Source organism: Dromiciops gliroides, chromosome 2 (assembly GCF_019393635.1).
Source record: "Dromiciops gliroides isolate mDroGli1 chromosome 2, mDroGli1.pri, whole genome shotgun sequence".
NCBI classification, from domain to species: Eukaryota; Metazoa; Chordata; class Mammalia; order Microbiotheria; family Microbiotheriidae; genus Dromiciops; species Dromiciops gliroides.
The window spans coordinates 467,140,035-467,158,594 of record NC_057862.1 but is presented as its reverse complement, the minus strand read 5'-3'; the positions used below and the strand labels follow the sequence as shown (position 1 = coordinate 467,158,594).

Below are 18,560 nucleotides of genomic sequence, written 5' to 3'. Positions count from 1 at the left end.
CGGCATCAACTTTTTCCTTATTGTTGAGAATCAGATTCAGAGTAGAATTTCCTCTTGTTGGTTTCTCTACCTTTTGAAAGATGAAACTATCAATAAAAGAAGTCAAGGAGTAATTGGAAGCTATCTCCAATAGATGTCTGGACAATTGAAGCCTCCCTCCCAATAACTGCCATGTGTTTGATCTGTTTCCCAGACTAGGAAATCTATTTCTCCTTTCCGTCTAAGTGGTCTATGAATCATGCTCTGATACAATATTGTTTCTGTGTCTGTCTCTAGTGATTTTCACCCAAATATTGTCTTCATCATGCTCTCCTCTCTGGTTCCTCAATTTCCTCACAAAAGTATATTTTTCTGATATACAGTTATCTCTTCCACATCATGACTTTCTCCCTCACAGTTTCAATATAACACAAGCTGGCATAAGAAATTAAATGGGAGGGCAGCTAGGTGGTGCAGTGGACAAAGCACTGGCCCTGGATTCAGGAGGACCTGAGTTCAAATCTGGCATCAGACACTTGACACTTACTAGCTGTGTGACCCTAGGCAAGTCACTTAACCCTCATTGCCCTGTGAAAAAAAAAAGAAATTAAATGGGAATTTGGGGGGAGTTTTGTAAAAGCCACAGATGACACTCACAGTCTAGCAGATGACAGAGAAAAAGTATAGAAACTCAGAAGTACACAAAATATATGTATAGTATGGTATAATATCAACAAATTTTATCTTTTCTTTCTTTCTTTTCTTTTCTTTTCTTTTTTTTCTTTTTTTTTTTTTTTTTGCAGAGCAGGGTCACATAGCTAGTAAGTATCAAGTGTTTGAGGCCTAATTTGAACTCAGATCCTCCTGAATACAGGGATGGTGCTTTATCCACTGAGCCACCTAGCTGCCCCCAAATTGTATCTTTTAATACCAAAATAGTTCAGACTTCTCTGGTATGAAGGGAGGGCCAAAATGTTTCACTTAGATTTTCCAAATCACAGGGGCACCACACCCCTAAGCCCCATGATGTGAAAGGGATAACTGTACAATGCTACTACTTATATCCTACCTTTTACCTATTCCTTTTTTATAAAACAAGGCTTTTAAAGATGAGGTACACAGACCCTCATGGGATCTGTGAACTCAGATGGGAGAAAAGAATTATGTCTTTATTTCCCTAAACTCTTTTTGAAATTTAGCATTTCTTTCAATTATGAATGTTGGAAACAAGTATTATTCTGAGGTGGGATCCATGGGCTTTATCAGACCCCGACTTGGGCCCATTCCTGCTATAAAGTAAACCATTCCAGACCCATTTTCCAGTCCTGACTTTCATCCCACCAAGTCTCAGGAAGACCATTTGATTTTTTGTGTCTAAAGTTCTCCATCCATCGAATGAGGTTAATACCAACCCTAGCTGCCTCCAGTAGCTAGTAAGACGATCAAAGAAAATAATAAACATGAAAACACTTCAAAAATGTTTAAATACTATATACACATATGGTATCATACTTGCTCCTTCACTGAAGTCCTTTTCCTATTCCCATTGTGGTGAGGAGGTGATCCTTGATTCTCAAATCAACCAACAGACCTTTATTAAGCACCTACTATGTGCCACCATTGTGCTAGGTTCAAGGGATACAAGTACCAAAGTGAGACACTCCTTGCATTCAAGGAGCTAATGTTATGCTAAACTCTAATAACAAGAGGGATAAACTATGTTCACAGGTTCAACCAATTAATAATCAGGGCAGCTAGGTGGCATAGTAGGTAGAGTGCCAGACTGGAGTCAGGAAGACTAATTTTCCTGACTTCAAATCTGGCCTCAGACAATTACTAGCTGTGTGACCCAGGATAAGTCACTTAACTCTCTTTGCCTCCGTTTCCTCATCTTTTAAATGAGCCAGAGAAGAAAATGGTGAACCACTCCAGTATCTGTGCCAAGAAAACATCCAATGGGGTCACAAAAAGTAGGAAGTGACCAAAATGACTAAACAACAACTCATGAGCATTTATTGAGTACCTACTACACACCAGGCACTGTACTAGGTTCTTGACATATGAAGACAAAAGAAAGTAATTCTTGCCCTCAGGGAGCTTACAAAAGGGTAGGGGTTCTTGACATAGGATCTGGGATCTTGTTTTTTAAAGTATTGGAAGGGCAGCTAGGTGGTGTAGTGGATAAAGCACTGGTCCTGGATTCAGGAGGACCTGAGTTCAAATCTGACCTCGGACACTTGACAGTAGCTGTGTGACTCTGGACAAGTCACTTAACCCTCATTGCCCCTCCAAAATAAACAAACAAAAAAACAAAAAAGAAAGAAAAACTCCTTAAAGTATTTGGTAGCTGTATTTCAATACTATTGGTTTCCTTTGTAATCCAATGCATCTTATTTTATACATTAAAAAGCAATATTCTGAGAAGGGACCCATGGGCTTCATGAGACAGTCACAGAGGTCCATGACACAAAAAAGGTTAAGTCCTACACTAGAGGAAGACAACAAACACAAAGATAAGTAAATATAAAATATGTATTTTAAAGTACATAGTAGCGGGTAGCTAGGTGACACAGTGGATAGAGCACCAGCTCTGGATTCAGGAGGACCTGAGTTCAAATCCGGCCTCATACACTTGACACTTAACAAGCTGTGTGACCCTGGGCAAGTCACTTAGCCCTCATTGCCCCCACAAAAATTAATTAATTAATTAAATACATAGTACTGGGCGTAGGGCAGGGAATCGGACAACTGGAGGGAAATCTGGAAAGCCTTCAAATAAGTTGCCTAGCCATATGAGGAGCAGCCTAGCTATTTCTTATCACCAAAAGGTTGGCCACAAGATGATTTGTCTTTTTTGGGGGGTGGGGGGGAGTGTTGTTACAGCAACCATCTAAGAAGCTATAAAGGAGTGGTAATTTATGTCAAAGGAGAGAGTAATAACTTGGAAGAATCTGAAATCTTTTGAGGTATTAGATATTATTTAGATAGGTAGGTAGGTAGGTGGGTGGTTGGGTGGGTGGATGGATGAATGGATAGATGGACAGACAGACAATAGATAGAACATTTATTAAGTACTTACTATAGGCCAAGTGCTACACTAAGCACTAGGAATACAAATGCAAGCAAATAAGACAATCCATGCTTTTAAGGAGGTAATTCTAATTTCTAATGGAAGAAGACAACAAAAACAAAACACTAGAGAGGTTAAGAGAGACACACAAGGATGATGGTCCGAAGATGGTCCAGATGGGTCTGGGCCAAAGATAAAACAAAATCCCACCTACCCGGGCCCAGGCTGGTTTTAGGGTCAGTTAGCATCACCATCATCATAGTTTTAGAGCTCAGAAAATCTTATGGGGACAAAATCTGGTGGGCCTATGGTGGAATGGGTAGTAGTGGCTTACATTTTCCAAACCCTGATTTATTAAAACGAAGCAAACAAACTAAAAAAAAAAAACACTCCAAGTAAATGAGAAGCTTTTCTAAGTGAGATTTTGGAAGAGGACTTATAAAAAGAAGTCAGGGTATCTCCTACTTATTTACCTTTGTATTTCTCCTAGTTACTGTCCAGCATAGTTCACTTCATATGTTGGCACTTAATAAATTATGAATGAATGTATGAATGAATGAATGATGCCTGATGGGGTGGCAGGAGGTCAAACCTTTCATGCCAATCAATAATGAAATTAGGCCCTTAAAATGCCCCTATACTTCCAGCCTGGGTGAAAGGAGGAGGCTCAAACTTGTAAAAATTTAAATTAAAAAACTTTTAGTTAATGAATGGACAAATAAAGTCCTTTCTCTACCAATTTACAGAAGCTGCCCCTGTTCTACAACCCTCCAATCCTAGGAACTTAACAGCTTTATCACTTTTCTCTTATAGATCAGAAAGCTCTGGGCAATTGCTCCTTCTGCCATGACACGGGGCAGTTGGGACAAGAGATCCATAAACTTCAGCAGGAACTGGAGGAAATCCAGAAGATGCTTCGAGTCCAAGAGATTCAGCTGGATCAGACGTCCCATGCCCATCAGCAGCTCTTTTCTACAAGCAACCAAATCACTGCTGCAGTAGACAGCTGCTCTTTCTCCATCCACCAGGTCAACCAGACTCTGGGCCAATTTCTGGCCCAGGTGAGGGGCTGGCAGGCTGCCATGGCTGGACTGGATTTTTCGCTAAAGGACCTGACCCAAGATTGCTATGACGTTAAGGCAGCCGTGCAGCAGATCAACTTCACAGTGGGCCAGACCTCAGACTGGGTCCACATGATCCAGAGAAAGACAGAAGAAGAGACCTTGACCCTGCAGAAGATGGTCAGTGACTGGCAGAACTACACCCGGCTCTTTGGCGGCCTGCGGGCCACCTCGGCCAAGACGGGGGAACTGGTCAAGAGCATTCAGACCAACCTCGGTAGTGCCTCCCAGCGCATCAACCAAAATTCTGAGGGCATCCATGATCTAGTGTTGCAGGTGATGGGCCTGCAGCTGCAGCTGGACAATGTGTCTTCCTTCCTGGATGACCACGAGGAGAACATGCATGATCTTCAGTACCACACACGCTATGCCCAGAACCGGACTGTGGAGCGTTTTGAGACCCTGGAAGGGCGTATGACTTCCCACGAGATTGAGATCAACACCATTTTCACCAACATCAATGCCACAGACAACCACGTACATAGCATGCTCAAGTACCTGGACGACGTCCGGCTCTCCTGCACACTGGGCTTCCATACCCATGCTGAAGAGCTCTACTATCTCAACAAGTCTGTCTCCATCATGCTGAGCACCACAGACTTGCTGAGGGAACGCTTCAGCCTGCTCCGTGCCCGACTGGACTTTGACATCCAGAACCTCTCAATGGTCATGGAGGAAATGAAGGCTGTGGATGTCCGGCATGGAGCCATCCTCCAGAATGTCACCATTCTAAGAGGTAAGGTCTCTTTCTGTGTATTATATGGGATGCTAGGGCAAGTCACTGAGACTGAATTGAATCTAATTCAATTAAATTAATGATAACAATAGTAATAATATAATTATGACAATATGGTAATAGCTAGCATTTATATAGTATGTTAAGGTTTACAAAGCACTTTAGGAAGGAAGAAAATAAGCATTTACTAAGTGCTTACTATGTGCAGGCACTATGCTAAGAGCTTTACAAATGATATCTCATTTTGTTCTCACAACAACCGTGGGAGTTGGGTGCTATTAATTATACATGAGGAGACTGAGGCAAACAGAGGATAAGTGATTCACCCAGGGTCACATAGCTAGTGAATGTCTGGAGGAGTTGAACTCAGGTCTTCCTGACTCTGGGTGCAGTGCTCTGTCCACTGTATCGAGTGTCTGCCTCAATTCAAGTCAGTTTAATTTGATTCAATTCAACAAGCAATTTTAAAGAACCTATTATGTGCCCAAGACAGGTAGGTGGCACAGTGAGTAGAGTGTCATGCCTAGAGTGAGGAAGACTCATCTTCTTGAGTTCAAATGCAGCCTCAGACACTTACTAGCTGTGTGACCCTAGACAAGTCACTTAACCCTGTTTGCTTCAGTTTCCTCATCTGGTGAAGAAATTGGCGAACTACTCTAGTACCTCTGCCAAGAAAACTCCAAATGGGGTCACCAAGAATCAGACATGACTGAAAATGATTGAACAACAGGAACACTATGTTCCCAAGATGGTGCTAGGGATACAAAGATAGTCCCTGTCCTCAAGAAGCTTATAGTTTACTGATTTCTTTTTTTTTTAATCTGTAAAATGGGGTTAGCAATACTTGGAAGACCCATACCATAGAAGAGGATTCTATTATCTTGATGAAAAGGACAAGAGCATCATAGCTATTTAGACCTGGAAGGAACCTTAGAGGTAATCTAGTCCACTGTGATGATAGGAAAAGATGACTGGCTTTTAAAAATATATAAATACTTTAAAAGCTCTTGTGGAGGGGCAGCTAGGTGGCACAGTGAATAAAGCACCAGCCCTGGATTCAGGAGGACCTGAGTTCAAATCCAGCCTCAGACACTTGAGACTTACTAGGTGTGTGACCCTGGGCAAGTCACTTAACCCTCATTGCCCCTAAATAAATAAATGAGTAAAAAAATAAACGAATGAATGAATGAATAGATAGATAAATAAATAAATGCCCCTGGTTAGAAATCCTAGGCCTGTAGAAAGAACTATTATCGTGCATTTAAGTTTAGAGTTAGAGCCCCAATAGTAGAACAGAACTCAAGATGGAATGCATGGGATTGATGTTGTTGAGTCAGCCGAACTTGAATGAAAACACACTGGCCTTGTGGCTCTGCTTCTTCTCTTCCTTATCTGTTCATGTGAAGAGGTAGAAATGTTGCCCAGTCTAACATGCAAAGTTCAGAGGGTTTGGTACCAAATTTATATTGGAATTATGATGATTATATGAGTTTGAAGAATCTTAACTCACTGATTTTAGTAAACATTGATAGAATTTTTGTTTTGTTTTGTTTTGTTTGTGGAATGAAGGGGTATATTAATAGGGATGGGGAAAAGACCTGTGATTTCACAGGCATAGAAAACACCTTGGATGAGGAAACTATTGAAAACCTATCACTTTGTGTGTGGGGCGTGTCCCCAACTGTGATTTCTTCAGTGTAAAGAAGTCTCGGTATGGACACTTCCTCTGCCAATGCTGTTTCATAATTCATTAGTAATCTCAGTAGGTATTCCCTCTATATCTTTTGTCTAATCGCTGATATTTTTTAAATGAAGAAGACGGGGCCAATAGCTCAGTGCTGAGACATACCTTCCATCTTGTTCTCTCTGCCTCCAAGAACAACTACTTGAATCTTGCTCCTTAAACAGGAACTTGGTCATCCTCACTCTGTTCCAACTGCTCATGCTGTGGGATAGGAAGAATGTTCCTTTGGTTGCTTCTGCTTTTCCTTCTTACCTGGATCTAAGCCCATCCTAAGCTTAAAACCATACACATGTGCCAGCTCAGTGAATCATAGAATGTTGAAGCTGGAAGGAAGTTTGGGGGAACATCTAGCCCAATTTTTAAAATGGAGAAATAAGTGGGGGGCTCCAAACAAACCAGCTGTGTTACCAGTGAGCTCACAGAACTGGGACTACACCCCAGGTTTCCTGATTCCTGGTCCTTTGTTCTTTCTAGTACATCACTCTGCACTCTTACCCAATGAAGCTATACAACATACCCTCCTTCTGATGTTCACCAGCATCATCCTGCCCTTCTCTACTGGTATTCCACACTCAAAGCTTCCTTGGGTCCATAGATGTAAAAGCACAAGGCCACCTGCTGTATCGACCACCGGTCTCCTCTATGTTTCCAAAATGAAATTCCTTGGCAGCCGATTCACCTTTTTTCCCCTTTACAACAAATTTACCTTGAATGTCTATTTCCCTATTTTCCCACACAGGAAGGTATTGTTTTAACTTGTTCTTAAATGAGCTTCAGGGATACTCACATCCAAGCCCAGTGTCCCTTAATGTCAAAATCTTATATTTCAATACTTCAAGGATTTGTGATACCCAAGGCATCCTTCCACTACCACTGATGGTCACCTTTCTACATCTGAGTAAATGATCTTCTCAAGTTGTTGTGGTTGAGAAATTCTTCAGCCTGATAATGAGCCTCCCAAAACTTAGCCATGCTGGTCCTCACCTAACAGACATAGCCATGACCAGGCCTGCACTTAAACTCATAAAATACAAATTCCTTTCTTTAGCATTGAAACCCCTTAACAATCAGGTTTCAGCCTATCTTTTTGGTCTTTATGTGTAAAACTCCCCTTCACAAACTCTGTTTCAGCAAAACTTTTCTTTTTGCTATTTCTTGCTCAGAACATGCTGTCTCTGAATCAATCAATCAAAAAGTATTTATAAAATGCCTACTATGTGCCAGGCACTAGGGATACAAAGAATGGAAAAAAATCTCTACTTGCAAGGCACTTATATTCTAAAGTGGGAGACAAGTACATACAAAAATATGTGTACTCACACACATAAAGCAGTTAATATAAGGTAGTTTGGTGAGGGAGGGCACTAGCAGGTAGGAGAATCAAAAAGCTGAATATAGAAGGTAATTGTACCTTAAAGGAATAGAGGGATCCCATGAATTGAAGGAAAAGAGGGAATACATTCAGACCATGTGTGACAGCCAGGGAAAATCCTGGGAGATGGAAAATTAGAGAAAAGAATAGTTGGGTTAGATCACAGACTGAGGGAGGGGGAACAATGTTTGATCAGGCTAGAAAGATTGGGTCAGGCCAAATTGTAAAAATCTTTAAAGGCTGAACAGAAGAGTTCATATTTTACCCAAGAGGCAATGGGAACCCACTAGAGTTGATTGAATGGGGAAGTCAGGTGGTTAGATCTGCATTAAGGAAAATCACTTTAGCTACTCTGTGTAGCTAAAGGATGGATTGGCATGGTGAGAGATTTGAGGTAAGGATATCAATTAGGAGGCTATTGCAATAATCTAGAGAAGAGAAGATGAGGGTTTGAAAAAAAGGTGGTGGCCAGGTGATTGGAGAGAAAAGGTTGAATTTAAGAAATGTTATGGAGGTCAAAATGGCAAGATTTGGTAACTAAATTCATATTGGGAGTCAGAGAGAATAAGGAGTTGAGGGTAATGCTAAGGTTACAAACTTGGGAAACCAGAAGGATGGTGATGCTTTTGATAGAAATGCAGAATTTTTAGAAGAGGGTTGGCAAAAGCTAATGAGATCAATTTTGGATATATTAAGTTAGAGTTGTTTCCAGGACATCCAATGTGGAATGTCTAATAGGCAAATGGTGATGTAGGTCTGAAGCTTGAGGGAGAACAGACCTAAATGTTCTGTGTGTGTGTGTGTGTGTGTGTGTGTGTGTGTGTGTGAGAGAGAGAGAGAGAGAGAGAGAGAGAGAGAGAGAGAGAGAGAGAGAGAGAGAGAGAGAGAGAGAGAGAGGGAGGGGCAGGCACAGGCAGGAAGACAGAGAGACAAAAAGAGAGAGACAGAGACAAATACAGAGACAGAGAGAAAGGGTGGGAGAGACAGATAGAAACAGAGAGGGAGAGAGACATAAAGAGGAACAGAGATAGAGAGACAGAGATTAAGACAGAGAGACAGATCTGAATAGAGATAATAAACTCCTGGAAACTGATGAGGTTATTAAGAAAGAAAAAATGTAGAGGGAGAAGAGGAGTGGATTGGGACAGAACCTTAGAGAATCCCCAGAGTCAGGGGAGATGATATGAATAATGAGCCATCGAAGAAGACTGAGAAGGAGCAATCAGACAGATAGAAACAGACCCAGGAAAGAAGAGTCACACAAGTATCTGAGGCCATGTCACCAGTGTGACACCTCCCATGGAGCTAGATATGTGCTCTCACTGGGATGACATAGCAACTCCTGATTGGGCCCCATGACAAGGGAGGTTGTGTTCATTCAAGAGTGCATGCCCAGAGAGTACTTAAGAAAGCATGGTTTGGCAGAGCCAAGATGGCGGAGGAAAGGCAGTGAGCTCCCGAACTCATGACACGATCACTCCAAAAAACATCCAAATAATGCCATAGGAAAATGCCCAGAGCTGAAATCATCTTCTAACCAAGAATGACTTGGAAGATCAGAAGGAGGGAGCTGCTGTGCTGATACAGGAGTCGGGCCCAACCCCACAGTCACCCTGACACAGATCCAGTCTCAGGAAGACCTCACCCAGAGAAGGAAACCCCCAGAGCCTCTGAATCAGCTGAAGCACCAGTGTCATCTGGAACTAAGCTCACAGTCTGGTGAGTGGGCTGAGCCCTGGGCAGGGGAGAGACTACAGGGGTCTATGCTGGTGCTAAGGCAGAACTTGGATTTTACACCCCTGCTGAGAACCAGGAGGTAGGCTTGAGTAGCAGTGGCCCAGGTGGGGGAGGGGCACAGTCTCATCAGAGCTAACAACCACAACACACAAAGCTGGTTGATTGGCAAGTTGGTCTAGGGTCATCTAGGACCAGGAAACAAGCCGGGCAAGGGAAGAACCTGATCCCCCTTAAATCATACCACCTGGGACTTCTTAAGCTTGGGATACTGCAGCCTGGAAACAGTGCCCCACTTTAAGGAGCTAAAAGTCTAGTAAAAGAAAGGCAAGATGAGCCAACAGAGAAAGGTGAAGACCATAGAAAGTTTCTTCAGTAACAAGGAAGACCAAGGGGCACCCTCAGAGGAAGATGTCAACATCAGGGCCCCTATATCTAAAACTTCCAAGAAAAATACGAATTGGTCTCAGGCCATAGAGATGCTCAAAAAGGACTTTGAAGATAAAGTCAGAGAGGTAGAGGAAAAAATGGAAAGAGAAATGAGGGTGATGCAGGAAAGACATGAGAAAAAAGTTAACAGCTGAAAAGTCAAATTGGACAAATGGAAAAGGAGGTACAAAAGCTCTCTGATGAAAATAATTGCCTAAGAATTAAGAGTGAACAAATGGAAGCCAGTGACTTTATGAGAAACCAAGACACAATAAAGCAAATCCAAATGCATAGAAAAATAGAGGGCAAGAGTGCATGCCCAAACCTATTGGAAGTGCCCTAGTCTAGAAAATTAGGGATTCCCCTGATCACTCTTCTTATATACCATTGAGAAGACCAGGGCTCAAAGAGATTACATGACTAGCTCAAAGTTACATCAGTCTTTATGACCCTAAGTCTAGCAGTAAACTCTCTAGCTGCCTCTAGAAGTCACCTGGACCCTAGCTTCTTAAACTGTGAGTCTCAACCCCATATAGGATCAGTAACTGAATGTGGGGGTCGCAAAAAATTTGGCAGCAGTAAAAGGTTATGTATACCTATTTTATATATCTATATGCCCAGGGTCACAAAAAATCTCTCCTGGGGAAAGGGGTAGGGTAAAGGAGTTGTGAGAGGGAAAAGTTTAAGAAGCCCTGACCTAGACCAGTAGTGTTAAACTCAAACAGAAATGGAAGCCGCTAATCTGGACATAAGGATCCCTGTGGGCTGTGTATTAAGTTAGGCTTTAAAATGCAATATTATCTATGTTTATTGTATTTTTATTTATTTTGTTAAATATTTCCCAATCACATTTTAATCTGCTTTTGGCCACCATGTAGGCTGCATATTTGACACCTCTGATCTAGACCAACCCCTCATTTTATAGATGAGGAAACTGAGTCACAATGCAGTTCAGTGATTTGCCCTGTGGTCATACAACTAGTAAGTGCCTGAAGAAAGCTCTAAGTGAAAGAACCAGTGGCAAACAAGATGTGATCATTTCATCTCCAGGAGTTCACACTTGAGGGACCAGCCATCTGGGCTCAATCATATTGGGAATTCCAGCATTAGATACTTGCTGGAAGGAGAAAAGGAAGCAGTTGTCTTAGATGGCTATGCTGCCAAGTGCCCAGTGTAGTGGTCAGCCTAAAATAGCTTTCTTTTCTTTTCTTTTTGATTTGTCTTTAACTATTTATCCCTTGACATATCCCCCCCCCCCACCGAATTCCTGTGTTATTTCAGTGCAACCATAACCAAATGAGTGAGGGGTATAGGAGAGATTGTAAAGGAATAGTAGGGAAATGTTCAACCACTTTGCCTAGTGTGGCATTTTTTTTTATAAGGTAGAAAACAAACAAAAATCCTTCTAAAGACACTTGGACACCTTTTGGAAGGTAGGTGATTGCTACCAGCCACAAATTCACACAAATTCTATTCATATCCTGGCCCTTGAATGTTTTTTATCCCAGAACAAAAATAAAAAACTCTGAGACTATATAAATATAAGTCAGAGGACAGAGTAAAACCAGACTGAGGTAAATAAAAGTCTGCTCCCTTAAAATCCTGTTGTTCTTGTCTTTAATCTTACATCTGAGGCTCACAGAAAAATAAAGACAACTCCCCCAAAAGTCCTGTTGGCTTTTATGCAACTCGAACTTTCAGATTGTGGTAGGAGTGACTTACGTATGTGCATAAATCTTTGGAAATGCAACTTCAGTGTTTGTGTAAGGGCAGGAAAGCGCAGGTCCAAGTAAATATGAATCCTGCTCTTCTTTGGAAAAAACCGCAACTCTATAGTTGAAAAATATGGGTGAACTTTAAAAATCCACATAAAATATTTTTACTGTAAAGAGACTAACTGAAAGGCCCCAAATGGAATGGGAGGCAAGGTTTCCTTTCTTTCCTCCAGGTCAGCTGGTGGGTTCTCTTTAAAGTACAAAGAATCTGCTGCCTTGCCCTGTCAAGAAAGGGACTGAGATCACTCCTGAAATCATACCATGACAACATCAAGTCCAACCCCCTCACTTTACAGATGAAGAAACTGAGGCCCAAGAGAGATGCAGTGATTTGTCCAGGGAGTAAGAGGCAGAAGAAGAAGAATCCCATCAAATCATTTCCATTGAACCAAAACTCCTGGAATTCCTTGCCCTGGGCCCTCTACCTGAAACCTGATTATCAACCAATGGATAGGGGCAGCTAGGTGGCGCAGTGGATAAAGCACTGGCCCTGGATTCAGGAGTACCTGAGTTCAAATCCAGCCTCAGACACTTGACACTTACTAGCTGTGTGACCCTGGGCAAGTCACTTAACCCCCATTGCCCCGAGGGGAAAAAAAAATTCAACCAATGGATATAGAAAAAAAAATCAGCTCCTGACTTCAAGGAGCTTATTGTTCTATCAGGGGAAACAACATGTTCACATAGAACTAAACTCAAAATATATAAAAAAATAAACAAAAGGCAGTTTGAAAGGGAAGGCACTAGCAGCAGGGAGGATCAAGAAGGGCTTTATGCAGATGGTGGCATTCAAGCCAGGCGCTGAAGGAGCCAGGAATTCCAACAGGCAGAGGTGAGGAGGTGTAGAGGCCTATGCAAAGTCAGGGAGATGAGAAGTTCATTGTCATGTGTGAGGAAGAGCAAGAAGGCCACTTTGCATAGACCATAAAGTGCTTTAAGGATAGTGATATGACTCGGCCAAGGTCTCTCTGCTAGTCACTGGCAAAGCCAGAAGTAGATTTCCTGGCTCCACTCTCTTGTGTAGAATAGTGGTATTCCATACCATCCAAGAGGCACTGTCTTAATGTTCATTTCCTGTATGTCCTGGTGGTGTTCCCTGGCAGTGTAATCTCTGTCTCAGCAGCATGGAGGGCTTGGGACTCAGAGTAGCTCCTACCTAATCTCTCATCCCCTAGTTTCAGTCATATAGACCACCTACTTTTCCCAGACTTGAAGTCATTTGTGGATTGAACTTAATGGGCATGAATTACTTAATGACAACTTCTGACTTCCTGACTCTTCCTTGGTAATTAAGGGGCCTGCTAGGACTTATGTGTTTTCTGTTCACTTCTTTCCCTGCCTCCTGACCTTGGTAACTCCCGATGGCACCCTTTGCTTCCATGCTCAGAATTCCCTTATGACCTGTTGAGAGCCCCAGCAATCCTCCCTCTCCCCTTTTTCCCAGAACTGGTGAGCTAATGTTAGCCTTGATTCCTCCCTCCCCTTCCTGACCTGATGCCTGTTCCCTATCATTTGGAAACAACTGGGGTTTCTGTGGTAAGAAAGGCTCCATGAGGGGTCCCAAGCTATGGTGAATAATCAACTTCTAGTCACATTCCTAACCCCTCTTTCTACCAGCTTAATTATAGTTGGGCACTTCCTCCCTGAGGCCCAGCTAGTTACAAACTGCTAGAAATGCTGACATGGACCCAGGTCTTCCTACTACAATGTCCCAGAATGCTATGCTTCATAGTCAGCCAGTTGAGCACCAGAGAAGGGCCTATCCTGAGCTGAGAAACAAACCTCTAAAAATGGTCCCATACACACTTCAGAGACAGAAGGAGCTTCCTTTTCCTTCCAGGTAGTATCAAGCATAGTCAGTAAAATCCCCAAGATAGGCAGAGTGCTAGCCATGGGGGTTGGGATGAGGTTCCTAGGGGAGAAGGAATAAGGAAAAAATTATGCCAATAGCAGCCAAGTTAAGCGTAAGACTTACATAGAGTCTCTGGGCTCACTCTCCTATCCCTTCCCCCAGCACTTTGGGGTTGGTTTGTCAGAATTAGGTACATTTCCTCCCTCAGGGTTCTAGGCATTCCCTGAGGGTTTGGGGGTAGCATTTTTCTAGTATTATATTTCCCAATTCCCCATCTAGTGTGTTCCCTTCATATTTTTTTTTTGGTGACGCAATTGGGGTTAAGTGACTTGCCTAGGGTCACACAACTAGTAAGTGTCAAGGGTCTGAGGCTGGATTTGAACTCAGGTCCTCCTGAATCCAGGGATGGTGCTCTATCCACTGCACCACCTAGCTGCCCCGTGTTCCCCTAATATTATTTGACTGGTTAGTATCTCATCTCCTCCTCAGGCTGTATGGGATGTTCAGGGAGTATTAGTATCTTTGGTGTGAGGCTGTTCATCTACCTTTTGTATCTATCTGCCCCCCCAGCTCTCACCTGTGGCTCCAAGAAGCTGTAACATGCACAGCAGCCACCCTCCCTGGTAAAACTGTCTCAGCAGAGGAGCTAAACCAGGGTGAGGGTAACTGACAGGACTCAAAACCATCAGAGAGTTATGAGGGTATCTCCCCCAAGCATGTGAACACTTCCCCCAGTAGAATGGGCAGATGAGAACAATTTGTTCCAAGGGCTGTGAAGATGGCTAAAGCATGTCCTGTGGAAGGCTTAGAGCTAGGTTAGACATCAAAGACACCAAGGTCACCCACTACATCCCAGGCTATATCCAGTCATCTTGACTTCTGTCTTGCCATTGGACTTCAATGAGTAAGGCTGATGACTTTGTGCAACTCTGCCTCACCTAAATCCAATTTACAGTCAAAAAGCATCACCCCGGGGCAGCTAGGTGACACAGTGGATAGAACACCGGCCCTGGATTCAGGAGGACCTGAGTTCAAATCCAGTCTCCAACCCTTGACACTCACTAGCTGTGTGACCCTGGGCAAGTCACTTAACCCCAAGTGCCTCACCAAAAAAAAAAGCATCACCCCATGATATTATTGGTCCTCTTCAAGCACAAAGAACAAACAACAAGATCTCCTCAATATTATCTAATCCATCCCAATACCACTGACCAGTTGCTCTCTCCTCAAGATCACAACTAACCAATGAACATGAATTAGCTTTCTATAAAGGGATACATCCTGAAAAGCTACAGCAAGCCCAGAAGTACAAAACTATCCCTCCCCAACCGGGGGCATACTCACCCCCACTCCTTTGATCTCTAGGGAGAGTTAAGAAGGCCATGCAGGCAAAGACATAAGAGAAGAGCTGTTGAGAGGATGCTTGAGGGATGACTCAATCTATTCAACTAGGACAGTGGGTTTGTGTGGCAGAGAAATGAGAAATAAGGTTGGAGCATTAGCTTAGGACTAGATTCTAGAGGGCCTTGAATGGCAATCTTAGAAGTCTGGACTGTATTTTATGATCAACGTAGAGTCACTGAAGCTCTTCGAACAGGGAAGTGGTGTGTGAAAAGGGGTGTTTTAGGACACATGAATCTGGCCATTTCTGCTATGAAGAATGCTAAAAGACCTACTTTCCTCTAAATACCTCCCCCGCTGGGCTCCCAAGACCTGAAATGCCCACCAAGATTATTCATTTATTGGATCAATTTCCCAACGTCCAACATCTTGATGTGCTGTGAAGCTGTGTTGGCTGTGCCATCTTCCTTGCTACAGCCCTCACTCTCTCAATGAGCAACTTCCAAGGTCCCTTCTCACTCTTTGGTTCAAAAACCTTCAAAGACACTTCCCTGATGACAGGATTCAATCCAAATTCCTCAAACTAGTGTATACATCGATACATTCTAACTACAATCAAGCAATCAACGAACATTTATTGATCACCTACTAGGTACCAGGCACTGTGCTAAGGACTAGGAGCACAAATACAAAGAATGAAATGATTCCTATTCTTAAGGAACTTACATTCTATTGGGGAAAGACAGCTAGTACACACACATGTACAGTAAATGTATGGATGTTGAATAAATACAAAGTAGTTAGGGGGAGAGGGTGCTAGCAGTCGGGGAGATCGAGAAGGGCTGCATGTAGACAATGGTGCTTGAGCTGCAGCTTGAAGGGAGAGAAAGATTCTATGAGGAAGAGCTAAGAAGAGAGTCCCCATTCCAGGCCTGGGGAGTGGCCACAATGCAAAGCTCAGAGATGGAGACTGGAGTGCTGTGTGCGAGGGATAAAGAGGAAACCAGTGTGCCTGGTCCACAGCTACAGCGGAAGGAATAATGTCTAATGAGACAGGTAGAGAAAAGAACTTGTGAAGCCTGAAGCCAAAAATTCCAAAGGCTGAAGGTTGGTGTTTCCCCCAGCGTCTCCTAGAGTTGAAAAAGGCTAGGTAGAGGGCCTGGATCTAGGACTTCACTGGCAAAGGAAACTCCCAGGTGAGGAAACTCCCTCTACCAGGACAGTTGATGCCTCCTCTGCAACTTGTCTTAGAGAGTTGTCTAGGGCAGTAATGTCAAATTCACTAATTCTAACCTTTACACAAGGATCCCTGCTGCCACATGCTAATTTAGAAAACCACATGTTAATACTATGTATATTCTATTGTGTGCGGGTGTTTTCGTTAAATATTTCCCAATTCTATTTTAATTTGATTGGGACCACACTCAGAAGCAGGTTGGACTGCATGTTTGCTACCTCTGGTCTGGATCACTGAGAAGTTAAGTGACTTATCTAGGATCACACAGCCAGTAGGTGTCAGAAGAAGGACTGCTGGCTTCAAACTACAACCTTTCTACTGGTTAGCAAGGGGAGGAAACTCAGAACATGGTATCTGAGACAAGAGTCTAGAGAACAGTTTTCCAGCTTTCACCCCAGGCCACTGACCCACTAGTGGTGGCTCGACTAACCCATAATTAAGGTCTAATTCCATGTGGTTCTGAACAGCACATGCAGACCAGTGTAACTGTATGAAAGAATTCCATCATCTGAGGTACACAGAAGATAGGACACATCTACGCTGGGTCAGTGGCAGTTGCCTCATTTTGGGAGGAAAAAACATACAATCTACAACACCAAATACAGGAGGTGTGGATTACCAAATGCTGTGGAGATAGAGGTCCTTTGGGGGCAGTGAATCCTTCTCTCCAGAACTTTTATTGTTGTTGTTGTTCAGTCATTTCAATCATGTCCAACTCTGTGAGCCCATCTGGGGTTTTCTTGGCAAAGATACTGGAGTGCTTTGCTATTTCCTTCTCCAGCTCATTTGACAGATGAGGAACTAAGGAAAACAGGATTAAGTGACTTGCCCAAAGTCACACAGTTAGTAAGTATATGAATTTAATTTCAGCTCAGGAAGATGAGTCTTCCTGATTCCAAGCCCAGTGCTCTTTCCACTGTACCACCTAGTTGCCCACTCTCCTGACCTAGAGGGCTCTGAAATAACCCTCTACAGGCTAAGGAAGAGTTACCTAAGGCAACTAGCAAGAGGTGGGAGTTCCTGCCTTAAACTTTATAGTCTGCCTTCACCATGCTCTGGTTAGGTAGACTTCATCCCCCATCTACACAGCCCTGAAGAACAACAGCTACTACACAATATATGAGTGTTTACCTGCAGTAAAACAGGTAAGCATGAAAAGACCTAGCAACTCAGCTGAGTCAACAGCACAGCCAAAGGGCCTCACTGCTGCTGCAAAGTGAAAGTCCTTTCAATAGATCTTGTACAAGTAAATAAATAGGATTATTAAGAGCAGAAAGAACACCAAGGAAAATAAGAGATACTTCAGAGCAGCAAAGTTACAGACTTTTTAGAGCTGGGAGCATCTCCAATCCCAAAGCCAATTTCTAAAACCCCCAAATTTTTTCAAACAGAGAGAGAGAGAGAGAGAATGACTGAGACTACACGGAGAACTGACTCCACTTCAGAAATACTTGCAGATATTTAAAACAAACTTTGGGATGTTTATAACAAAGATGCTGAAGTTTCACAGATAAACCAAGCAACTGCTTTTTAGCTCCAAGGAGTCCTTGTGACGCTATAATGGGACCATGATTGCATGAGTAAAAATATTCATGAGATCTGCCTGTAAGTTCCTGGGCCAAGGAAGAGGATTTCCTCTCTGACTAAAAATAGCTCCTGTTTACATAGTGTTTTAAGGTTTGAAAAGCACTTTATCTATATGAATTCATTTGGTCCCCTCACAACAATCTTGTGAGGTAGCTGCTGTTATTTATTTATTTATTTGTTTGTTTGTTTGTTTGTTTGTTTATTTATTTATTTATTGGGTTGGGGGTGGGGCATGAGGGTTAAGTGACTTGCCCAAGGTCACACAGCTAGTAAGTGTCAAGTGTCTGAGGCTGGATTTGAACTCAGGTCCTCCTGAATCCAGGGTCGGTGTTCTATCCACTGCGCCACCTCGCTGCCAACATAGGTGCTATTATTAACCCCATTTTGTAGATGTGGAAACTGAGATTGAGAAAAACTGTAAGACTTGCCCAGAGTTAGAGAGCTAGTAAAGATTTAGAACCTGTTGAGGTTGAAGGTTGGGCTGTTGCTACACTGTTGCACACCCTTCTCCTCTCTGGGTGCTAGGTACAGTGTTGCAGCTTGAATACAGTTGGAAAGCAGTGAGTTCCACAACAGACATTTT

At 42.8% G+C, this 18,560-nt stretch overlaps 1 protein-coding gene and 1 long non-coding RNA gene across 6 annotated transcripts in view; one reads left to right on the top strand and one right to left on the bottom strand.

Annotated features, from left to right (window-relative positions):
- The window catches only part of LOC122742759, a 75,226-nt gene that overhangs the window by 27,503 nt on the left and 29,163 nt on the right, over positions 1–18,560 (bottom strand). The window lies entirely within an intron of this gene.
- SCARA3 (scavenger receptor class A member 3) overlaps positions 1–18,560 on the top strand; it is a 65,775-nt gene that overhangs the window by 36,168 nt on the left and 11,047 nt on the right. For all 4 annotated transcript variants that reach the window (XM_043987232.1, XM_043987233.1, XM_043987231.1 and 1 more), the window contains one exon: positions 3,863–4,906. In XM_043987232.1, the coding sequence (XP_043843167.1) occupies positions 3,863–4,906 (1,044 nt within the window). The remainder of the gene's footprint in view (positions 1–3,862; positions 4,907–18,560) is intronic.